This window comes from Zootermopsis nevadensis, unplaced genomic scaffold (assembly GCF_977971745.1).
Source record: "Zootermopsis nevadensis isolate Lab colony 2312 unplaced genomic scaffold, Znev_1.0 Znev_ptg000021l, whole genome shotgun sequence".
NCBI classification, from domain to species: Eukaryota; Metazoa; Arthropoda; class Insecta; order Blattodea; family Termopsidae; genus Zootermopsis; species Zootermopsis nevadensis.
Window position 1 is genome coordinate 11582648 of NW_028259153.1, and position 22003 is coordinate 11604650.

Genomic DNA, 22003 nt, shown 5'->3' on the forward strand with positions numbered 1-22003 from the left:
TTGACCTGATGATGGTGTAATACACCGAAACATGTCGTCAAATGTGAAATGTATCAACATCTAATTCTAAAAAATGTTGTAATTTTATGTAATTTTAAGTAAATTTTAACAACATTTTAAGTTTGTGTATTGACGGTGAATGAATTATTATATTTTATAACGTATTTATAGGTATTTAGAATATATTTATCTCAATAGGCTTTCTAAATTAAATAATTAGTTATCATCAATACACGGAAATTTAAGTGCATGATCCTTGTGGATGGCTTCGTTATTCAATTTTTTAAAAATTTGTCAATGAAATGTTATGTTTTTAGAGGTACTATCTAAAGTGCCTGTATTAAAGTGTCGTTAGTGGCGCTCAACCCCTAAAATTTAACGAGACGCTCAACCCCTAAAATTTAATGAGATTTCTATCTAAATGTTTTGAGTGAGAATTAAAACGTACAGATTTTGGGATAGTGAACACCACGTTCGTACAAAGTTGAAAATATGTATGATTTGAGGTTTTCACAGCGGTGAGTATGAAGATTTCTGTCCTGGTGACGGAGGCAGTATGACCTCTGAAACGTCGGTAAACATTTACCAGACTACACAGCACAACAACCCAGCTGACAGAAACCTTCAAGTTGAAAATACTGAATACGAAGGCACAGAAAAACAAAAGTTACGATACAGGAACCTTTAATTCTCATAAAATGAGGAGAATAAGTGGAAAAATTTAAGAAGAAATGAGTCCTGACCTTGCTGATTTATTCATCTTGTGTACAGTACAGAATTTCTAAGGAATGAGTTGATGTAAATTTGGGCCGAGCTTGTGAACCCCTCTGAGCAGCGAGCCCTTGTAAATTGGTTTGTCTCGTTTATCGCGATCTGCGAGCTGTGAAGACCTTATCAAAACATGCAACACCGGCTGAGGCATGCAAGTAGCACAGTTTAATAGAGATGAGACTGAAACAATGATTAATCAGGCTGCCAAGGGAAAGAAACGTCACTCACGTTTTGATTGGTGTAGCGTATCTGGAACAAAATGTTTTTTGTCTTGTTATCCGCGTTGTGGAGGGAAAGACGCGTATTGTTACACTAACGTGACCATCCAGACGCGCCCATCAGTCTCACGGGAATCCCCGATCCATCTCGTCCCTAAAACAGAACCTGCCCGCAGGCCCTTTGCTCCAGCTGTTTTCCTGCAGGCCCAACTAGGGGGAATGTAACGGAAACGTGGGGTCAGTTGCCCCCAAGAGTGCGATCTGGGATAGGGTCTCCGGTTATAGAAGAGGAGGGGTGGTTAGAAAGGAAGTGCGAAGGAAAATCAAAGCAGTTTGTATCTGAACCTGTATATCTGTGAAGTAAGGGGGGGGGGGGCACAAGACGATTAAAAGAGAGTTGTGTGTTTGTTTTCCGTGCTTTTTTAAGCTTGGAAAGTAGAACCAGAAATTTAGAAGGCAGGAAAACGAGAGCGAATCTGTTGTAAACACACGCATACAAAAAAGACTATTAATCTTTTCTTGATAAATGCTCTGTCTGTTTTTAAATCCTGTAATTTTCAGTTAGGGAATAATTACAAGGGAAGGGAAGCTATTAAAGAGAAACAGAAATCTTTAATGGTGCTAATGTGTATTAAAGTTCTGCTCGTTTATTTAACACTGCCGCTTACAAGCTAATTCTGCACAACGAAATTTAATACGCTATTATGCAGCGAGGCACATGTTAGCTATCCCTTTCATTTTGTATACTTAGCAAGGCAATATGGGTACGTAAGCACGCAACGGGTTATGTTCCCTTTCTGCTGAAGGTGACGTTTAATTTGCTTCGTCTAGATGTTTTTGACGATGGTGCGTTGTATACATAGCGATTATTTTGGATATTGTCCACCGTCATGAATTTTCCAAACAGCGTTTTAGAAACTGAATTTGTTTGTCATTAGAGGATCGAAATTAATTTTGTCCACGAGCCTCAACTGAGTAGGAACCTTTCTCCCTGATGACGGAAACTGATCAATTTGCCGAAACGTTGTGTGTGGAAAAACTTATGACGATAGACAACGTTCAAAATAATTGTCATGTTTTAACTTGTTCTAATTAAACACGTTTGCTTGTTATGTTTCTAATGACAATACGTTATCGTTTATAATAGCCTACCATTACTAGCCAGTTTATAGCCATGTAAACATTTTCTTAATAAAGCAGCTCGTGTTGCTACCCTTATTTCCTCTTAAAACTAGAGAAATTTGTTTTATGTATTTTAGGGAAAAATTAACTTGCCATGCGTCATATTTTCGGAATATAACAATTTGGAATTTGTAGCTCACTCTCTGACAATTAACTCCAGAAGCGAATAGTTGTTTTTTAGTCAAGTAATTACACGTCTTTTATGGAGACCGAAGATATATTGTCATCATTACAAGACCCTGCCACTGGTCGCTGCCCAGATAAATTTACTCCACTCCTTCACATATATTTATTATCCTCCCATCTACGCCTAGATCTCCCAACTGGTCTCTTCCCTCAAGTGTTTTTGACTGTTCTGATCGACGATTTAAATTTTCGAAATTTTCAAAATATATTGGGCTCTTTTTGCCTCATAATGAGGCTATTCGTGTTCTAAGCCCAGTTGATCACGAACCTGTGTAAGAAATTCAGAATGTAGGTTTTGTGCACGAGGTCTTCAAGTTAACTCAAAGTAATTAAGCTGGTTGTTATGCAAAGATAAATTGTCGCCGTGTCAATAAATAATGGCAAGTAGGAATGTAGATGGTGATTTTCTGGGTTGTTGCACCGCAGAATATTTTGGTCGTATGTCAAAGATGTTGGAGGAACATCCTGCCTTAATCTTCAGGGCTCACTTCAGCCTTTTAGCTAGGAATGAGGAGGCATTTTGTTCCAACGATATATATGCATGCAGGCAAAATATTGCAGGGAGTCACAATCCATAAGATCATAATCTACGCCTGTATTTAGATTACCAGATGAGTACGTCAGAACCTAAATATGAACAAAGTGGTGTATATTGGTTCACTTCAAATTGCGTATTTTTGTAGTAAGAATTGAATTTTTGTATTGGAGAGGGACATTTTGATCTACTGACTGTACACCCTGTCTGTGAGTCCATTGTGAGATGTGAGGTTTTCACGGTGGTGAAAATGTAATATTTCAGACGAAAGCGATGATTTTTTCCCGAAGTAGTCATCTACACCATATACGGCATCAAAACGCAGAGGACCACAACTCACAAGTATATCCTTCTGTAATGTAAAGTATAAACAGGAAGACAGCGAAGTCCACGTATAGATTACAGCTTGCCCTAAAAGTCTCGCAAACCTAAGTTGAATATCGTGTTTATTATAAGTATTAGATCGTAATTTAATATTTCGATTATAATTACATAATTATAACATGTTGGAAGTGTCCCCACAATCCGTTTCAGTGTATGCAAAGAAATTTTGCAGTATTGTGTTTAGTTGTTGTTGACTTATTTGTGTGAACAGCGCCAGGAAAGTGCACCCGATAACGCCTATTAACTGCTTCACACGACTGCGCTCGAGCATAATGTTTAACAATAAACGTGCTGCACTGTTGAAAATGGCTTGATGCGTCTTAACACAAACAATTGACTGACGAGCAACGAATACGAGGAGACTACGTCTAATCACAGACTTCTTGGAAGTGACAGGAGTGCAGTGTTGCCATTGGGGAAGGCAAATTTAAATATCCTTATCACATTAACAGAATATTTGTCAAATGAGATTTCAGGTTCTTATAGCGGCGATTATGAATATGGCTGTCTTAAAAACATTTACCTTTAAACTTCGGGTTGCGTGACTTTTGGAACACGCTGTACATTATATTAGTTGGAGGCAGTGTTCGATTATGAGCTGATCCTGGTGGCTCGGCGGTGTATAGCGTTTAATTAACGTTTTTGTTGGGCACCGCTGTGCTTGAAGACGTGGGTTCAAATCGAGCTGTGGACATGGGCTATTGTCTGGGGTTATTCCCAGAACTTGTGATGTTCTTACCAGCAGGAGAATTTTTCCATTTGTTTAAATTGGGTTTTGAATGGCATCGCAGTTCCATTGTCTGTCGTCCAGACTCGAGGAGGCTGACTAAACTTGGCATGTCTTGCTCTTTCAGAGCATGCTTGCGAGGACTTCAGGTGTGACCGCGAGTTCTGCATACACACGGACCTCGTGTGTGACGAGGTGAATCACTGTGGGGACGGCTCAGACGAGCTGAGCAGTGCAGTCTGCACACGTAAGTACAACCCTCATTCATTCAAATCATCGAGCGTGTTTCTTTCCTATTCAGTTTTGATTCTAGACTACGTGCTGGTAGTGCGGGCTTCAATTCTCGGCAGGGGCGATGATTCTCTTTCCGCGTCCGGACAATCTCCTTAAAATTGTACTCAGTAGCTACCCGGGTGTAAAGTGGCTGGGGCGCGACTGTTGCATGGTTGCGTTTTAAACTATTATTCCTGTTGTTCAACAAATTCTTGAACCTCGGCGAAGTTTTTGTTCAAGGAATTGCTGTATAAAATGACGTTCAAGGAACGAATCCGTCTGTAAGACGAGAGTCGATAAGGCTTGCTTGGTTTAGTGATTGCATTCTGTTCTTCCATGTACACTTTGTTGCAGCGAACGAGCTGGGCACAGTGTTCGGCATGAACTCCCTCGTCTTTGTGGTGGTGATCGTGAGCAGCTTCCTGATTCTGTGCGCAGGCGCGGTGGCGCTAGCAGTGTGCCTCTGCCGGCGTGGCGGTCATCACGCCCGACCTCCACACCTTCAGTCAGCCCAACAGCAGCCGCCAAATGCCTCCTTCCCATGTAAGTATCACACAGATTGGCCACACCCTGATCAGAATCAATCTTCCTGCAAACTTTTGCATTCCATTTGCGGAAACTTAATGCAAGCAAAGCGATTTTGAGGAGAGTTTTTACTCTCTATACACATATTGTTATTATTTCAACCGATAGTACAAATAAATTATCTTTTCTGGCGTTACAGGTTGTTATTTTATGTCATGAAATGACAGACTGCAATCCTGTGTATGTCTTCGCTTTCCAGTCAGATTTTTCGTAGCACTTTGATGACACGTGTTCCAGTGGTCTAAACCATGCTCCAGTCAGGTCCATGATTTGAGTATGTTTGAAAATTGGCATACTTGAATATAGAAAATTAAAGCAATTAAGATTTTTGCACTGAACACCAACAAAGTAATATGTGGAGAAACCACAAAGACGGTGTTTGTGGTTGGCTTAAACAGGGAATAAAGAATAGAAGGAGACTGGAATAACCGACAGTTGCAGGGCTAGCTGACTGATAAAAATTAATTTTATTATATGGTACTTGCATAAGTATTTAATACTTTAAAGAACAATGGTAACTGTATATACTACTTGGAGTAACAGTCAGTATCTCTGGTTTTTGTATTTATGGGTTTCGTATGATTCAGTGTAAACAGGGATTATTTTCTTAAAACATCATTAATCAACTAATCTTTGCAACAGACAAATTTCTTGTTTCTTTGCTGTAGATTCTGTATTTTTAAATCGTGTTTAGACGAGGTTCGGCTTTAAAGGGTGAAGCCAAAGAAAAAGTGATTGAAATTCTCGGGGCCGATATATGACTGGAGCAACATTGAGATACAGATGATGTGGGAAATGGAATGCACTGTGTTTGGGCCGTTTCGGCTGCTGTGTTAAGTGCGTGAGACTGACGGGTTACAGTGCAACAGATGTACGGGTTCAACGGCGCCGGGACGCTGACCAGCTGCACCGTGGTGAAGCCGCTGCCTGCGTCGGGAAACTGGCTTCACCCTGCGGGGCTTCGGCTCGGGTACAGCGCGGCCCGGGTCCGCCTCTACTGCCAGGCAAAGTGAGGAGCTCAGGCTCCGACAGGTGAGCTAGCCGCCTGTCCGGTCCACACACCCCATCCCCTCCAGTTCGACGTACAATGACATGTGACTAAACCAAATTGCCTTATTCTTTCCGACGTTTCCATCTGCGCTCTGCGTTTCTCATCCTTATTGATTCTGGTGAAGAGTACAAATTATGAAGCTCCTTGTGTTATTTTTTGAATGACTTTTTACTTCCTGTCTCTGAGGTCTAAATATTCCCCTCAGCACCATGACCTCAAACACTCTCAGTCTTTTTACTCCTAGTGAGAGAGATGAATTTTCACACCCATACGAAACAACACGTTAAATTATAGCTTTGTGTAATTTAATCAGTAAGTTTTTAGGTAGGAAATGTGGAGATTAATTGTATTGTGATGGCAAGTATTCACGGAAGTTGAGTCCATTGTTGTTATTATTATTATTGTTGTTTACATCGCAATCACCATTATCATCATCATCATTTTAAACATTTTCGTAATCATTAACATTGTTACCGTAATTGTTTGAATATTAGCCACAAACACTTATCGCCTTTATGGTGGTGATGATGAGGAGAAGCACCTCCGAAACGTCTGTTTTTTATACCGGGCTTGTCAGCTCAACATCCCAGACACTGGATTGTTTGACAGATGAACAAAGTGACGAATTGTAATTTTCTGTTCCCTTGAATAAGGAATTGGAAGAGATTTTTATGATATTCTTAAGGTCTGTTTAGCAGTTCTGTCCCCGAATCCATCTTCAATAACTAAGGGGAAATTTCGTAGGATAGACGCCATCATGTACCAGAGATTCTAATAATATCTCTGCTGTTTGACGTCACCTAATGGGGAGTCTTTGTGTGCCCAGCTGGAAATTTCGCCTCTACTAAACGGATGTCTTAATTGTGGCATTAATGGTCCACACTTAGTATTGTTGCACGAATTTAATTTTGGTCGCATTGATTCATTTTCGTGCAGTTCCATTCCAAATTATAAAATTTCTTCAAGTACCCGAAACGTAGATCGTAATTGAGCTCAGCAGACACAAGTATTTCAACATTTGTTCAACGTTGGTGAATGTTTGACAGTAAAACAATAAAACGATGATATATACAGAATTGCAAAGAAGGCATTAAGAAACATAAATTTAATTTTAAACGAAAAATGACACAGGTCTGTAAGAGGCTGTGGAATCAGCGAGGACAAATGTCGCTAATTTCGATTTCAAACAAAGAACATTTGAGATAAACACACATGTACGTAGTAACAGAACTGAGTACTTCGAATGTAATTTGTCACAAAGTGATCTGAAACTGAATTGGCTTAAAAAAGCAAGTGATCAGCCCTCGATCCAGCAATTACCTCTTATTCATCGGTATGATGTATTTAGCTGTTCACAGAATAGTGTTTGCTTGATTCATTCTACTGGTATTACGCTACGTGGGAACAAAAGTAATCCATATGAATCTATTGTTTCTATTTCCAATTTGAACATAAATTCGTTTCTGTATAGAAATGATTTCGAAGCAGTTTAAGCCTTTAAGCATATTCGTTAAACCGAACTGTGTAGTGAAAGCTTTTCAGCGTCATTGTTTCTGACTGTATAGGAATCCGATTGGAATGACAGATGATAGAGTTTATAGGGCAAAAATGTAGCTAATGTGAGTGTCGAAGTGTCGGAATGTTACTGCCTGATGCCACGGTCTGTGAATATTAGCGGTAGGAAGGTTGAGTGCGTTCATGGCGTTAGCAGGCAATTCGTTAATTTTAATTTTCCATTCTACAGTTACAGATCGATGATTAAAGGAAGCCAGTTGAATTAAATTTTCAGCACAGAACAGCTACATAACAATAATATCATGCCGGTTATGTTGGTGTAGTTCCGTGTAATCATATTTGGGGGTGCCTGGTGTGAATCTTTAACGGGTTACTGGATTTAAAAATGAGATTTTACATGAGATTTAAGGTTTTTACGGCTTCGGGTATGAAGATGGGATGCTGAGTCTTGTATTCTGGTACAAGTTTATTGACTCGCGTACTACTTTAATCAAAGTCTTAATACGTTCAGAATTTTACATTCTGTGATTAATACATAACTGTATATGTGGTTCATGCGTTACAGCAGCGGGTCTATTAAATCAATATGCTTTTTAGGAAGGACTGAAAATGGGAATTGATTGATATGGGGTTTTTTGTTTTTTTCATAAACAGAATCACTTTCATTCATATTTTTCCCGGAAATGTGAGAACGAAGCAGCCAATTTCGATAAAAGAGCACAGGTACAATCCAACTCGTGTTTGATTAGTAAAGCTACAAATGAACATGACAGCTTTGTAATTGAAATGTTCTTCATTAATGAATGTTCACGATTACGGACCTCATGAACTATACTGTTCGATTTATAGCAAATGTCAGTTATCATTCCTAAAATACAAATATTCTCTACAGTGTGATTCGGACTTTTTTCGTTGAACACATAAAAATGTCGTGTCTTCAACCGATTTAATTTCATGTTTCTTATCACTTGTGTTGTCTAATAAATATTTATTGCAATAAACCGTTCAAATGCAACATACTTTATGGGAGATTTGAAGTATTCACGGCGACAACGCAGTAGCTTTTAGTGAAGGCTCAGCAGATCTCTGAAACGTTAGAAATACGATTCTTACATACATTTCTGACTGTCCGAGAAAAGTTCGTTGCATATGTTAATTTCCTTTATTTATCCCGACATATTCCATCATGAAATCATTGCGTAATAAGGGATATCAGTGTTGTTACTGTCCAGCATTTAAGTTAACTTGTCAGTTTAGAATAATCTAATTTATTCATAAAATATGTATTTAATTGAGTTAAGTATATAGACGTAAGTTAAACGTGCCTTATTTTTCGTCTTCTTAATGCGGTTTATTTGATGTTTTCTCCCTTTTTCCGATCGTTCACGTTATAAAGATTTCCTGTGGTACACAATTCCATATTATATTTTTTCGTTGCCTCTTTTTTTGTTTATTTATTCATACACGTTGGTTTTCTTAGTGTTTCGTGTATTTCCGTAAGACTGCCAGAAACACTTGATTGACCTTTGAAAGTTTTCTCACAATTTTTTCCAGAAAGTTATTCGTTGGGTAATAATGCATTAAAAATTTTACAGCAGAAAATGAAAGCGTAAGACATTCTGTAATATAACGTTTGAAACTAACACATAAAATATTCAGGAAAAGTGTTCTTTTAGAATCAAAATTATCCCCTATCGAGATAGAAATTTGTGTCGATTTCCAGGTGTAACTGTTACTGAGGACGCATGATAACTAATCAGATTCGAATTATCTCGTGAATAATGCAAGTTATATAGTATCAGTTAGCCGTCATTTGTGCAAGAAACGTTCGTGCAGCTTTGGCGTCACGTGGGATGGAATTCTGCATGTGATTCCATCCGTAACGTCATCAGTAGCAGCCTAGTGCTTACTGCTGTCTTCTCTTTATCAGAAGATGTCTATCTCGACGTCTTCATTGGGAAGTTTAATAAACTTTCTGTCTCGCTTACACAATACCCAAGTGCAATGATAATTGTATTATTATTGTACTTAGTTATTTAATTACACTGTGTTGTATCTGGAATTGGCCATATGGTTATTCATGCAGAACATTAAACAAATAATTGAATTTATTATTATTATCCTAACCATTACTGTAAACATTGAACTATATAAGCGTAGTTTTACATGTTGTTTTGTATGGGTAATTGTAGATCTCTTACCGTTTCGGACTTTTGCGTAAGCTTCTTAAAGTCCTTGACGAAGATATATTTTTCATTGTATAACTATAGATCTTGCAGTGGAATATGTGCAGAGTTGACATTATTGGGTTAAAATTTATGAAGTAATGTGTCCCAAGCAGATGATATCTGAACACATGTATTGTTTTTTTTTTTAATTTGCAGAATTCAGTGTCATTCAAAGCCATCGTATTTCGTGCACTGTTTATTTTACGTATTTCGTGTTTGAGCAGCATTACAGAACCATAATTTTATCCTTCTGGTTTAGCCTCCTGTCAGATTTAGAAGCTGATAAACTTTCTCGCCGATCTGATATTTTGTGTTCGCCCAGAAGTATGAAGAGCATTAATCCTCATCCAGATTGCGTGTTCCGAGTTCTGTTGGCAACTTGTAATTGAAGTTGTGTTTCATTAGCTTTCGTTGTGAATATATAATTCCTTTCTCCAATTATCTGACACCACGCGGTTCCAGTACTAAGATTTTAAACTCGTCAGACCTAATTACGTCTTGTCAGAGGTAAGAGATGTAAATCAAAGTCTTATTCCTCACCTCTACTGTACGTCAATTTACAAGAATTTACATATTTTCGTGATAGATGGGTTTATTTTCTGCCCTATGAAAAACTATAAATTCAGTTCTTTATAATCTTTATATATTAACAATTTTATGACACTTTGTGGAGAAAAGTTCTTTTTCGGAATCAAAATGTCGATCAGTTACTTCGAGAAATTGCCTTCTTGTGTGGAACACGAAGACCATTAATGTATACGAGAGAGCCCGCCACTGGCCTCTGTCTTGAGGCAGATGAATCCAATCCATTTTCTCACACGCTATTTCTTTAAGTATCCCAAGTTATCTCTTCTGTTTTGTAGAAATTTCTCATGCGTGGCACATGCTTCAGCCATCTTGTCAGTATTTATTTGATACCTGTGATAATATATGGTGGAGGGTATAAATTATGGAGCACCTCGATGCACGATTTTCTTTAAATTTACTTTGGTTTCTGCCTGTTAGGTCCATATACTGGCATCATTTTGTTGTCATATATTGTAGTTTCTATGAATATGTATAAATATAATTTATATACAGTTTTTGTGACCCCTTTGTTGTTGCTACACACTGTTATTTTGTTTAATTAAAATTGGCGTCTATATTACGCTTTGAACAAAAGGCACAATAAATCCCGTACAAACTGAAAATAAAATCACAAGCCCATAAAGGTTATAATACGTAGTTAAATGTTTGTTTTATTACAGCGACATTTCCTCCGGTCAAAAGGACGAATGGTTCGTGTAGGTAAGTGCATTATCCACTTTATATTCTGTTGATAGACGATGTGTCATGCTGGTGCATGAAACGTTTTTGCTGGTGGAACGTTTTCTATGTATTTATGGTTTTTACTCGACATGTTAATACAAGAGACTCTTACGACTTGTAAAACCCAGAGTGTAACCTGGGTTTTGACGGACTTTGAGTAGTTTAAGGTGTGGAAGCAATGTAATTCTTAATTATATTAAATTAAAAATATATATAATTTGCACTGTTTAGTTTTAACTGGTAAAATGGTGTTCTCTGAACTGATGCTGAGATAGCCTAGCCACTTTTTCAGATTTTCAAGGATTTGTCGTTAATTCGTAATTTGTTTCAAGGCGCCAGTGTAATGTAAATGCTAATCAACTAGCTTCATTGACCAGATTCCTATGTTTGCTAAATTTGCTATGAAATATTGTACCTTTTGCGGAACACTCGTGTTCTTTATCATGTTTTCAGTAGTCAACTCCTCCTGCTTCTCTTGTGCGTCATTTTGTTTGATTATGCTACTGGTGTTGGCTTGCAGAATGCATTTTCCATGTCGTTCTTTACTTTCATTATATTTGATTTAGAACGTTTCAATTTTCTGAAGTCAAAGACAAGGCTTGATTTGGCTTCTACCAGGATTTGTTTTAATCACATAAGGAATATACTGAATTCACTCGTAGCATATATGTATAAAATCTGTCATTAAATTTCATGCGGAAGGACCCAAGCGGGATCTGAGTTTTACTTAATACCTAATTTTTACAGAAATGTTCAAATATTTCTTTTCCGTTAAAATATAAGGATAACTTATATAAACACAAATTTCCAAAGTATTTTGGGACCCTGAATAAGGCTATTTCAGTTTGTCTTAAAACTTTGCATACCGTGTAGTGTATTAGAATATAAAATAAGCTAACAAACAAACTATTAACACTATAGCACTAGTGTCTTTTTTATAGTGTTAATAGTTTGTTTGTTTGCTTATTTTATATTTCAGTTTGTGTCAGTTTTATGCCTGGTAACAGTGATATTGACTGTAAATCTGTCTCTTTCGTACGACGTGCTATATGCACATTAAAATGTCTGGGTTATGGGCAGCTGTCCAGTAGGTGATGAAATACCACCCTAGTAACAATGGTTGCATAACAATAGATTTACTGGGGAACGATATAGCTAATTGTATTGTAGTTTCGCCTGCCTTTTACATTCTGCGTGACCTTCTAGCACATTGTGACGTGCGTTTACTTGATTACTTCCTTAAGAATGAATCCAGGAACAATGACGAACTGTGTTAATCTTTTGTAGTACAAGCGTCAGATTTCTTTCGTTCGAAGAACTTTTTCTCTGTGTTAATGACAGGGTAATTAACGATGCTGGCACTTGACTGTATGAACACTCGAGTATACTGAAACAGCGTTGCCTGCGATAGAGTGTCGTCCTACACAGCTGTGACAATTTTCGCTTACGGAATATTATTTATCTGCTGAAAGTATTCAAAGGGATTAAACCTTTGTGCATTTCGAAACAGATTATGCTGATCCGCGAAGAGGAGGGTCAGAAGAACAAATGGAAATTAGAGCGTCAGATGCATGCTCCGTTCCACCTCGTTCAAATATTTCTCCTTTCTTCAATCGGAATCGAATACACGTCCACTTATGTAGAAAGTCTGCACAGGAACATCTAGATAAGTGTCCCGCAATCAGTGCCGCCACAAGGTTTCACGAGTGTCGCAGTTTTCATAAGAAATTCTAATCGTTCGTTGTAGTGAAAGTATTGTCTTTCGCTTTTAGAATTCTTAATACATGTAAACACACTGGTTTATCATCAGTTGTTTTATCCAACATGTGCTGTGTTTTGTTTTCCCATGCCCGAATTCGTACAGGGCAAATATTTATATATAAATGCATGTTGATAGCCATGTGCAGTTTTGTACCCCCTTCTCGTGAGGCGAAACTTTGAGGTGTGTGCGCCTCGGATTGTTAGAGGTTTCGGAACAATGTTCGAGGTTCACTTCTTGTACTATAATGTGGCTGTGATAATACATTATCATGGTCAGTATCTCGCCGGCCCTTAAACTAACAGCGTCTAGGTATTTTGGACAGATTGTTCAATTATGGTAAGAATTCGTGTTTGTGCTGAGGGAAAGTGGACTGCATTTAATTTTATGGGAATTAATAATGGAATGTTGAATGTTAAAAATGAAAGTGAACAGCAAGTTTAGGACTAATTATCTAGAAGTTTGATACCATCACTCTTGAACATTGAAATCAGAGAATGCATTCGGCAGTTTATGGCGTGACTGTCGCTAATCGTATAGTAATATAGGATGGTAAAACAGAAAGCTAAGTACCTGCTTCAGAAGCGATTGATATCGATATCCCATTAACAAAACGCATTTTAAACCTAAGGTTTCTAAGCCAAAACTTGAACGCGATACAGAATGCGTGACCAAGGAAAGATGTGATTCAGTGAGATGGGATGTGAGCGATTTCGTACAATTTTAGCCGACATTCCCATTAAGTGTTTTGTAGCATGAATGCTCTGCAGTTCATTTAACGACCCTCTATCAAATTTAGAAGCCATGAAGCAGCAAATGAGATGTGAGAATGAACATAAATGGCAAGTCGAGAGGGGTAAAAGCCAAAAGTAGCTGTAGGGATGTCAGTAGTACTGGCGGCACGTGTAACTACGAATAACCTCAAGCTGTTCGTTTTCCTTTGCCAAGATTTAAATCAGGGGTTCCCAGATTTGCAAGACAGGAGGCCACAGGCCCTTCCTTACACGCTGACACGTCGTCGGATAACAAATGAGGACGTTTTATGGAAGCTTCGTGCCCGTTTATTGAAGCTGCTACTGCTGATTTACTGTTGTAAACGGGTTCACGCAATGCTTAACAAATTTATATAGCAGATTTATTTTTGTTATTAGTATTAATTATGCACTTAAAATATTTAATTTAGTCGGCGACTATTCATGATATAAGAAAGCCCAGTGGTAACTATATGTACCATCTGTTTTAACAGCCATTAAAAACTGTATTTTGAATTTATGGTCCCTATGATTATCAGAATACAAACCAAATAATTCTTCAAATAGTATTAACAGATTGTCGTATTTAATTGGAAAAATATTGTGTTTTCTCTGAGGTAGGAACTGAATTCTTAAATAACAGGCATGTTACGACCTTACTGATTGTTGGGTTATAATATACCCAGAACAAGATTTATGTAACTTAGTGGAAGATGAGTAGGTTACTTCGTTACTTATTATAGTTATGTAGAGGGCGTCAATTCGGCATGTGGAGGAATTTATATTTTAGTTAAAAATCGTTCACAGCTGAAGTATGGATCGATTGCACTGAAGTGAAATATTGAACAAAACAGATAGCAGATGTTCTCTTAAATTTTACACAGTATTAGTCGGGAAACCACAACAGTAGATAGATCTTGGGAAACCTAAATGTAGGTGTGAGGATGATATTAAAGTAATAGGACGAGAGAAGATATTTTGTTTATCAGGTATAAATTTAATGAAGTATTGTGTACTAATGCGTTGACAGAATTCTGTTAGGGAAATTTTACGTGGCAGTGGTGGCAAGAGTGTATAGGCCTTCTGTTCTATAGGTACCGCACATTGAGGCACTGCAAACAAATCTTTTGGCTAAGATAAAGACGATTATTTATGGTGGCTTAGATTCAATGTTGTTATTCGAATGAGTATTTGGGGACTGTCGAACCCTATTTTCCAAGAAGTGTCTGTTATTAGGATAAATATTTGTTTTAAAACTGTACCAGATCTAGAATGTCATTCCAAGTTATTAATCAGCACAAGAAACTTTGCTGTGCCAGTCTGTTTTATGATCAAACGAAAATAAAATGATTTGAGGATGTTTCGGTGATGAGTAAAGCGAATTAATTTATTCTTCTTTTCAGAGGTTGACCTGGTCCAATGCCTTGCAGGGTGAAGTCCGAGTCGGTAGCAGTACCCTCTACCGGCCGGCGCCGCAACTAATCTCGGATAGTTGCTTAGATATTTCTTCTGCCAGCAAATAAAGCTACGAGGGAGAAAAATTATTACATGGTTGTATCCTTTGTGTAATAAAGAACCCTACCATCAAGTTTGAAAACAAAACGACAGTGATCCAAGAATAATTTGTCTTGAAGGTAAGCATGGAAGTTAATGACGGAGGGGAGAGAGATAAGAAAGTAAACCATGGCATACAAAAGAAAAGTTTGAGCAGAAATAAAGAATTGACGCCGCCTTCTAGAGTGGAAGGAAAACAATAAAATGAATATGTTTTAACTACTTGCTGAGAAGTGCCTGTTGAATATCACAATAGATGCCAAATATGAGCAGCAGGAAGAACCAAAGAGTAAGAATTCCGAATAATAAATACATCTTTTTGTTATTTTATTATATGTTCTATATGATATGAACTGTAGAAAGTTGATGAAGTGTCAAAGAAGCTATAAAGCTGTAAGAAAACACATGGCCTTGAGTGTGTATAAGTTGAAAATGACGTTCTCTCGCGATGTCGCAGTCTGCGGAAAGCTGAAGGCCACGTTCAGACTTACAGCGATTGACCTGTTTTGCGTTACTTATCAAAGTTTCTTTCTCGCTCCTTGCATTCATGAAACGGCGCGCAGCAAAAATAACTATAATATCGCTTCTCATCTGTGCTGGACAAAAAACAATAAATGCCAAAGTCTGTGAGACGCAAAGTTATAGACCAGACTTTACCGATCTGTGTTTCTGAAATAAAGGGGGGGAAATACATAAATCCCTGTTCTTTAACCTACGTTTCATGAGGACAGTTCTCATATATAAAATATCACATTGCCGAACATATGATGATCCGCTCGAGTTTGCCAATTTTGAAAGTAGACTCTGTAACAATGAAAAGGTACTTGAAAATGATCCTGCGTTTAAACGAGGAAATTTGAAACTAGGAAAATATTTGTATACTAATATTGTTAACCAACTAATACTACTGTATCATCATCACGAGTTAGCTTTTTGGAATATAACATTTTAGAGATTTGTTTTCGTTTAAACATAACAAAGATGCATATATAAAAGAATTATTATATTTATTAATTAATAATGCAAACATTATCGTCATCAGCCATATACTGCCTGCCACCTAGAGCAGAGGATGGTTTCAGACAATAGCCTCAAGAATAGCAAAGAGTTTTATGAATGGTTCTTTGTGGAAAGAAAGGACTGATTTGACCGCTTGGTAACTCAAAGGATTCTTTTAGATAGGGTGGCTACTAATTGTAAGACAATGTTATTCTAAGGTATGATTTCAGTGTCTTGTCTTTCTGTTAGTTCGTATGACATTCGACAACGTCTGTTGCTTCTTATAACGTGAAGAGAGACGTTGTTGATAAGGACAGCTTTTGTAAAAACTACGTTACACAATTTGACCAATACATTTTGCGAATTAAAACATTAAAATATGTTGTATATATTATATGGTTTCAGGAAGTTATAAATTCTGAAAAATAAATTTTACAATATACCATAACTTTAAAATGTTGTCTTAATATATTTCTAAATAATGAAGAAATCTACAGCAATTGGACCTGACGTCTGATTGATGCGATAACTTTGAAGCAAAATTAATTTTGAAGTAAAACAAATTATATCATGCCGTAATTTTACCTCAGTAACCATAAATATTTTCCTTATAAAGTACATGTTCGTGTCTTGCACTTTTTAGCTGAAGTTACACACAAAATCCCAAATGGAAACTCGCCGTCGGATGTCGCAGCGGAGTTACTCCGTGCTTCATCGAAACTAGGAATTTTGTAATTTGTTGTCCACAGTACGAACATATCGATTCTATTCTACGAGAGTGAAGTTAACGCTCTGGAATACGAATGTTACTTGTAGTTACAAATTTTAAATCGGGAATATTGGATAGGGGATTATGTCATCATTCGCATGGAGGATTTGATTAAAAGCATGAAACCCTCGAAGAAATCTGTTACGTAATCAGTCTGGAACACCTCCAAATGTTTTTATAACAAGATACCGAAAAATAGCGAACTTGAGTTTATGATAATAGAAATCTTCTTGGCTTGTTAATTTCGTATTTCTTCATGCATTATTTTTTAAACCTAGGAACAAGATTTTGGAAAGTGAGAAAACAGTCAGTTCCTCGTATTATAGACTGCGCAGCAGCATTTACGTAATTCTCTACGCTTTTGACGGTCTTGTCATCAATTGAGAAGTAACAGTTGAATCCAGTAGTTCACCCAACAACATTATTTAAGCAACCACATACATTATCACTGTTTCATCAGCATTTATTAATATATTTTGCAAAATGTTAGTAAAATCTTGAAATACAAACACTAAAGAATAACCTGCTTAGTAATGATACTAACTTGTGTAAAACAATAGTAATTTTAGAATTTAAATTTATTTTAAAATCTTACTTGACGCGTTTGTTCACAGGCGTTTTAAATAAGGAAGCTGAAAGTATAATACTGTATCGATACCAATTTAGATCGGACCATTCCAGATACCGATATAAATTTATTATTACGTATTGGTCAAATTTATTTGCGTATTTTATCGACAATTGATGGTCACATTGGAACAAAATAGCAGTTGCCGATGGAGAAAGTGTGAGTGAGTTGAATGTTCTCCATAGCCTGTCCTGTCTTCAAATTATTACGTCATAGAGACTTTATTTTTGACACTTTAATGATGGTAACACACAGAGAAACTCTTGGTAGTGTTTCGTTTAGCTGTGACTGTCTGTGGTTCTGTGTGAGAGTGTGGTGTGTTCGTAACATTTCTACAGATCTATAGCACACTGACTGTTTACCTCATGACTTCTGGAACATTCTGTATTAAGCACTTAAAAATATCGTCTTTACGAAGCCTGACCAATATGAGCTACGAGACCTAATATTTCTAAAGCAGGGTTATAGTTTAATTATTAAAAACTATTTCATATATAAGGATCCACAATTTGAACCAGATATTTGAATTCATAATACACTTGAAAGAATCTTCTGTTTGAAATTATTCTAAACCTTATAGGAAATTTAACGATGCTATATCCAAAATTATGTTTATCTGAAATATTTTTCATTACGAAAGAACAATTACAAAATTATACATCAGTCTTCACGAATGTTTAGGTCTCTTTAAGAATCTGACTCTTGACGTATTTCAACAGCTCCTCAGTTACACAGCAGCAGCCGGGTGAATTGGATCTCAACGCCGTGTCTCTTCTGCAATTTCTCTGACACCCTTGTAATGCGGGTCAGCCTCAGCAAGCGCTTGCTGACCACCGTTTTTTAAGGTCACGGGGCAGTCAATACTCAAAGCCATGGTAAAGATCGTTTATCGGCTTCGGATATTGCTGTCATTGCTTCATTAGCCCATTTTCCGTAATTTTAAAATAAGTGAGTAGGAAATTAGAGTACAGAAGCTGAAAATTTTGTATTTGACTCATAACCAAGGCTGAGTATTCTGTACGAAAGAACTAACTTAAAATTTGTTAGGTCGTATAATTTCTTTGAGCGGAAATGCAAAAATTTGCAATTTAGAAATAAATAATTTTAAAATGGAAAATCCGAATATCGCATTTTGATTCCGATGTAATTTTATCTGTAGAAAGTTCGCTTAAAAAAAGTGATGATGTACTTGGCTGATAGGGCAGGTCTGTTCTGTAATAATCGTCTCATTAAAATTATTAATGGAAATAAAACCAGCAGCGTAGCTAAGAGAGAGAGAGAAAGAGAGAGGTCTCATTTGTTCAAATATTGAAAGCACATTTCAGATAAAATGGTACATTGCATACAAAATGAGCATAAAATATACACGTTAGGAACTAAAGCGCATGATTGAAGGAATTGTCTTTAAACATTTAAGGGAAAGCAGTAATTATATATGATTATCTGACGTTCAGTAACTCTTCATTAAGCCATCAAAGTGTATTTATGGATTTAATACGATTCCCAGAATAAAAAATAATTATTTCCTTTAAACACCACTAATTGACTGATTTTTTAATGGAGAATCATTGTTATTTCTTTTGGGTAGGATCTGATTTTTAAGTATTTGCGTAATAATAATCTTAAAATGTTGTCCATATTCATTCTGAATCCACGGTAACGCTGTACCAAGGTGGCAACACTGTATTAGTTGCTGTTCCGAAGTCCGGATCGAGGCAGTGTGCTATGGATACAAGAAAAGAAATAGCCTAATATTATTTCCACGATACCATTCTCCGTTTATGACATATAAATACTGGTTTTCAACAGCTATACAGATTAATAAGCGGAGGTCTTGGAATCGTGCGAAATCTAGCGCCAAAGTTGTATTGTGGTCTAACTATAATTTCTGACGAAATGTTTTGCGTGTGAAATACACAAGAGAATTTCGCGTAGATGATTTCGTACTGTTTTTTACTGTGTGCAAAGAAAAAATTAAGCCAACTTTTCCCACGTTTAAAAATATTGCACTGTTGCTTTTTCTAAGAAACGTAAAGAAAATAATTATACCTTTCCATTTCTTAAATTCTTAATGCAGATTTCTGTAAAACGAAAGAAAATGTTGAATATCCAAGTAAGTTTTACATTTTGATTACTGCTTATGCACATATCCACTCGAATAAATCCATACATGGCTACCTTTGATACTTGAATGTTAATATTACAGAAATCTGATGGTCAGAGTAGGTCACGTATGGCTATAGCTTTATACACTATTGTACTAGCGCTTTATGCCCACATAGATTTTATCACTGGGATGTAAAAAAGGAATATTTTAAGGGATATAGTTAAAAGAAACACATTTTTGTTGGAAAGACGTGAAATGTTTGTGTTCACGTTGTAACTGTGGTTATAGAACGCTGACTACATCCCTTATTACCCATATCACTCACATGCATATCACTAAAACACAAATTCATACCAGATGTACCAAGGCGACAGTGTTTGACTATTTTCAACCCTGCAGTGCACCGGTATGACGTTTTCCCACCCTTTCCATCCCGCTCATGGCCAGTTCGATCCCCTGCGCAAGATATGTAGAGGAGAGGGCTGTAGCTCAAATTCTGTAAGGACAGGAACGAGATGTAAAACTGTGTTTTAGCCTGTCATAAAGAGAGTCGAGATTTGTAAATCGATGATCGAGTTTTTACTCTCGTAATTTTGGAAGTCTGTGTTTATGTAATTTACGAGTGCCAGTAGAATGCATGTGGTATTGCCCTAGGGAATAAGAATTATATCCTGGACCTTAGCTCACAACTTAATAAATTTCTTCTAAAAGTACAAAGTTTGTTACAGTAGATATCTGAGTTTTCACATATTAGTAGCCATTCAGGTTAAACAGTGTTGATAATTTCTGTAGTTTTGTGGCTGAACTGTGAACTTCACTCATACGACCATGTACTTTAACTATATCTTGTAGCAGAACGTGAAGGCTTAACTATATAATTAACCGTGCATGCCCAGTAAAAACATAAACTTAAAACCTGTGTACGTAATAATACATGCTTTATGACTGACTGTGTTTTTATGCATGTTCATTTTTTCAGTAATAACGTTAGATGGCAGGATGTTTTTTTTTGCACAAGCTATCATTAGGAAGCTTTTAGAAGTACTTCTGAAGGCAATAAAGGTACGAAGGGGATAAAGGAAAGTAATAAAGGCTGTAAAAGGTGAAAATTTCAAATAAATTGTTTCCCGCTGAATGCTAACGGGCTTTTTCCATTAGTAGGTGTTAATGTAATATGTTTTTATGTAGATGGTCTGAGGTGTACTCATGTTTCAGAGTTTATGGACAGTAAAAACACGCTTCGTGGAACGAACATAAGGAAACTCATTAAGTTCGATTTCTTTCGATTTGTAATGGTTTAATAAATAACTTACTATTCCCGCCTGTTAGTAATGTTCAAACGTTTAAAAAGAAATTGCACGAAACTCGTACCTACCGTGAAAATTCATTCTTTATTATAGCAGAAATTTACGTAAAACAGCAATAGCAAGATAGCCAGGTTTGAAGCAGGTCACAGTTCACCCTCGAAATCCACCAAAGCGATTATAACCTCATTGCGGACTCTGCTTCATTAAGAGGAATAAGTACTATGCGTAAAATAATCCTACTTTCGTACTTTGATTTCTACAGTTAATATAATATCGGTTGGCCCAAAGGGTCTAACCATTAAAGCCATTCTTCTAAAGATGCCAACAACACACACAGTTTAAAAGTTACGGAACCTTTCACTACGCATTCTGCATGGCAATACGGTTTCGACATTATGGTGGTACAACACAGTGGAAAATTTTGTCACTGAATAAAGCACACGAAAGTCATTATGAAAGAATGAAACGCATGAAATTAGAACAAAAAGTTGCATCTCGTTCCTAAAATATATTTGAGCTATGATAAAAATATTGTCCGTGTGTGTTCGTTATGGATAATATAAAACATGTTTCTTTAGTAAAAAGTTTCGAAAAATAACAAGCCTTGTTATTTATTTCCTCATTTAATGCTGTTGTTATCTTTCCATTCCTGATAAATAATTTGTGATTTCATACAGAATCAACCTACTCGCCGACAAATGTGGATTGTATTCATTAACTCCGAAATTTATTTAAATATAGCACAAGATAAACCTAATTAGTTTTATTTCATCGTCTCGCATATTTCTTATATTTCACGAATGATAACAATCTTTTGAGTAGAATTAACGTTATTTCCCTTAAGTTTATGTTTCTTTGTTCTCTGTCTCTTTTCCATTTTTCTCGAAATTTAAAAGTGTCCTAGTCTATTATTGTTATGCAACAACCATGACAAAGGACCTATTTCTACCAGACGTGACTCGGGTGTCAAGAATCTTCCCGGGTTTCAGCCAACGCCAAGTCGTTCACACAGCATTTCCTCCGCAAAATGTGAGATGAATATGTAAAGAATGGAAGCTTAATTGCAATTTGTTACCATTATGACTTTTTAATATTGTTTCCTTTACTACTGTACTGTATATGTTAAGTTTTCTTTGTTTCGTTATATTGAACCAATATCTGTATG

At 36.7% G+C, this 22003-nt stretch overlaps 1 protein-coding gene across 4 annotated transcripts in view; it reads left to right on the forward strand.

Annotated features, from left to right (window-relative positions):
* Positions 1-21439, forward strand: part of loaf (low-density lipoprotein receptor domain containing lost and found) — a 195988-nt gene extending 174549 nt beyond the window's left edge. For 3 of the 4 annotated variants that reach the window (XM_022058510.2, XM_022058507.2, XM_022058511.2), the window contains exons 4-8: positions 4131-4250; positions 4631-4819; positions 5731-5893; positions 10903-10942; positions 14878-21439. In XM_022058510.2, the coding sequence (XP_021914202.1) occupies positions 4131-4250; positions 4631-4819; positions 5731-5893; positions 10903-10942 (512 nt within the window). In that variant the 3' untranslated portion in view covers positions 14878-21439. Of the gene's footprint in view, positions 1-4130; positions 4251-4630; positions 4820-5722; positions 5894-10902; positions 10943-14877 lie in introns of all 4 variants that reach the window. The other variant, XR_015536271.1, reaches the window with a different exon arrangement.
* The last annotated feature ends 564 nt before the right edge of the window (positions 21440-22003 follow it).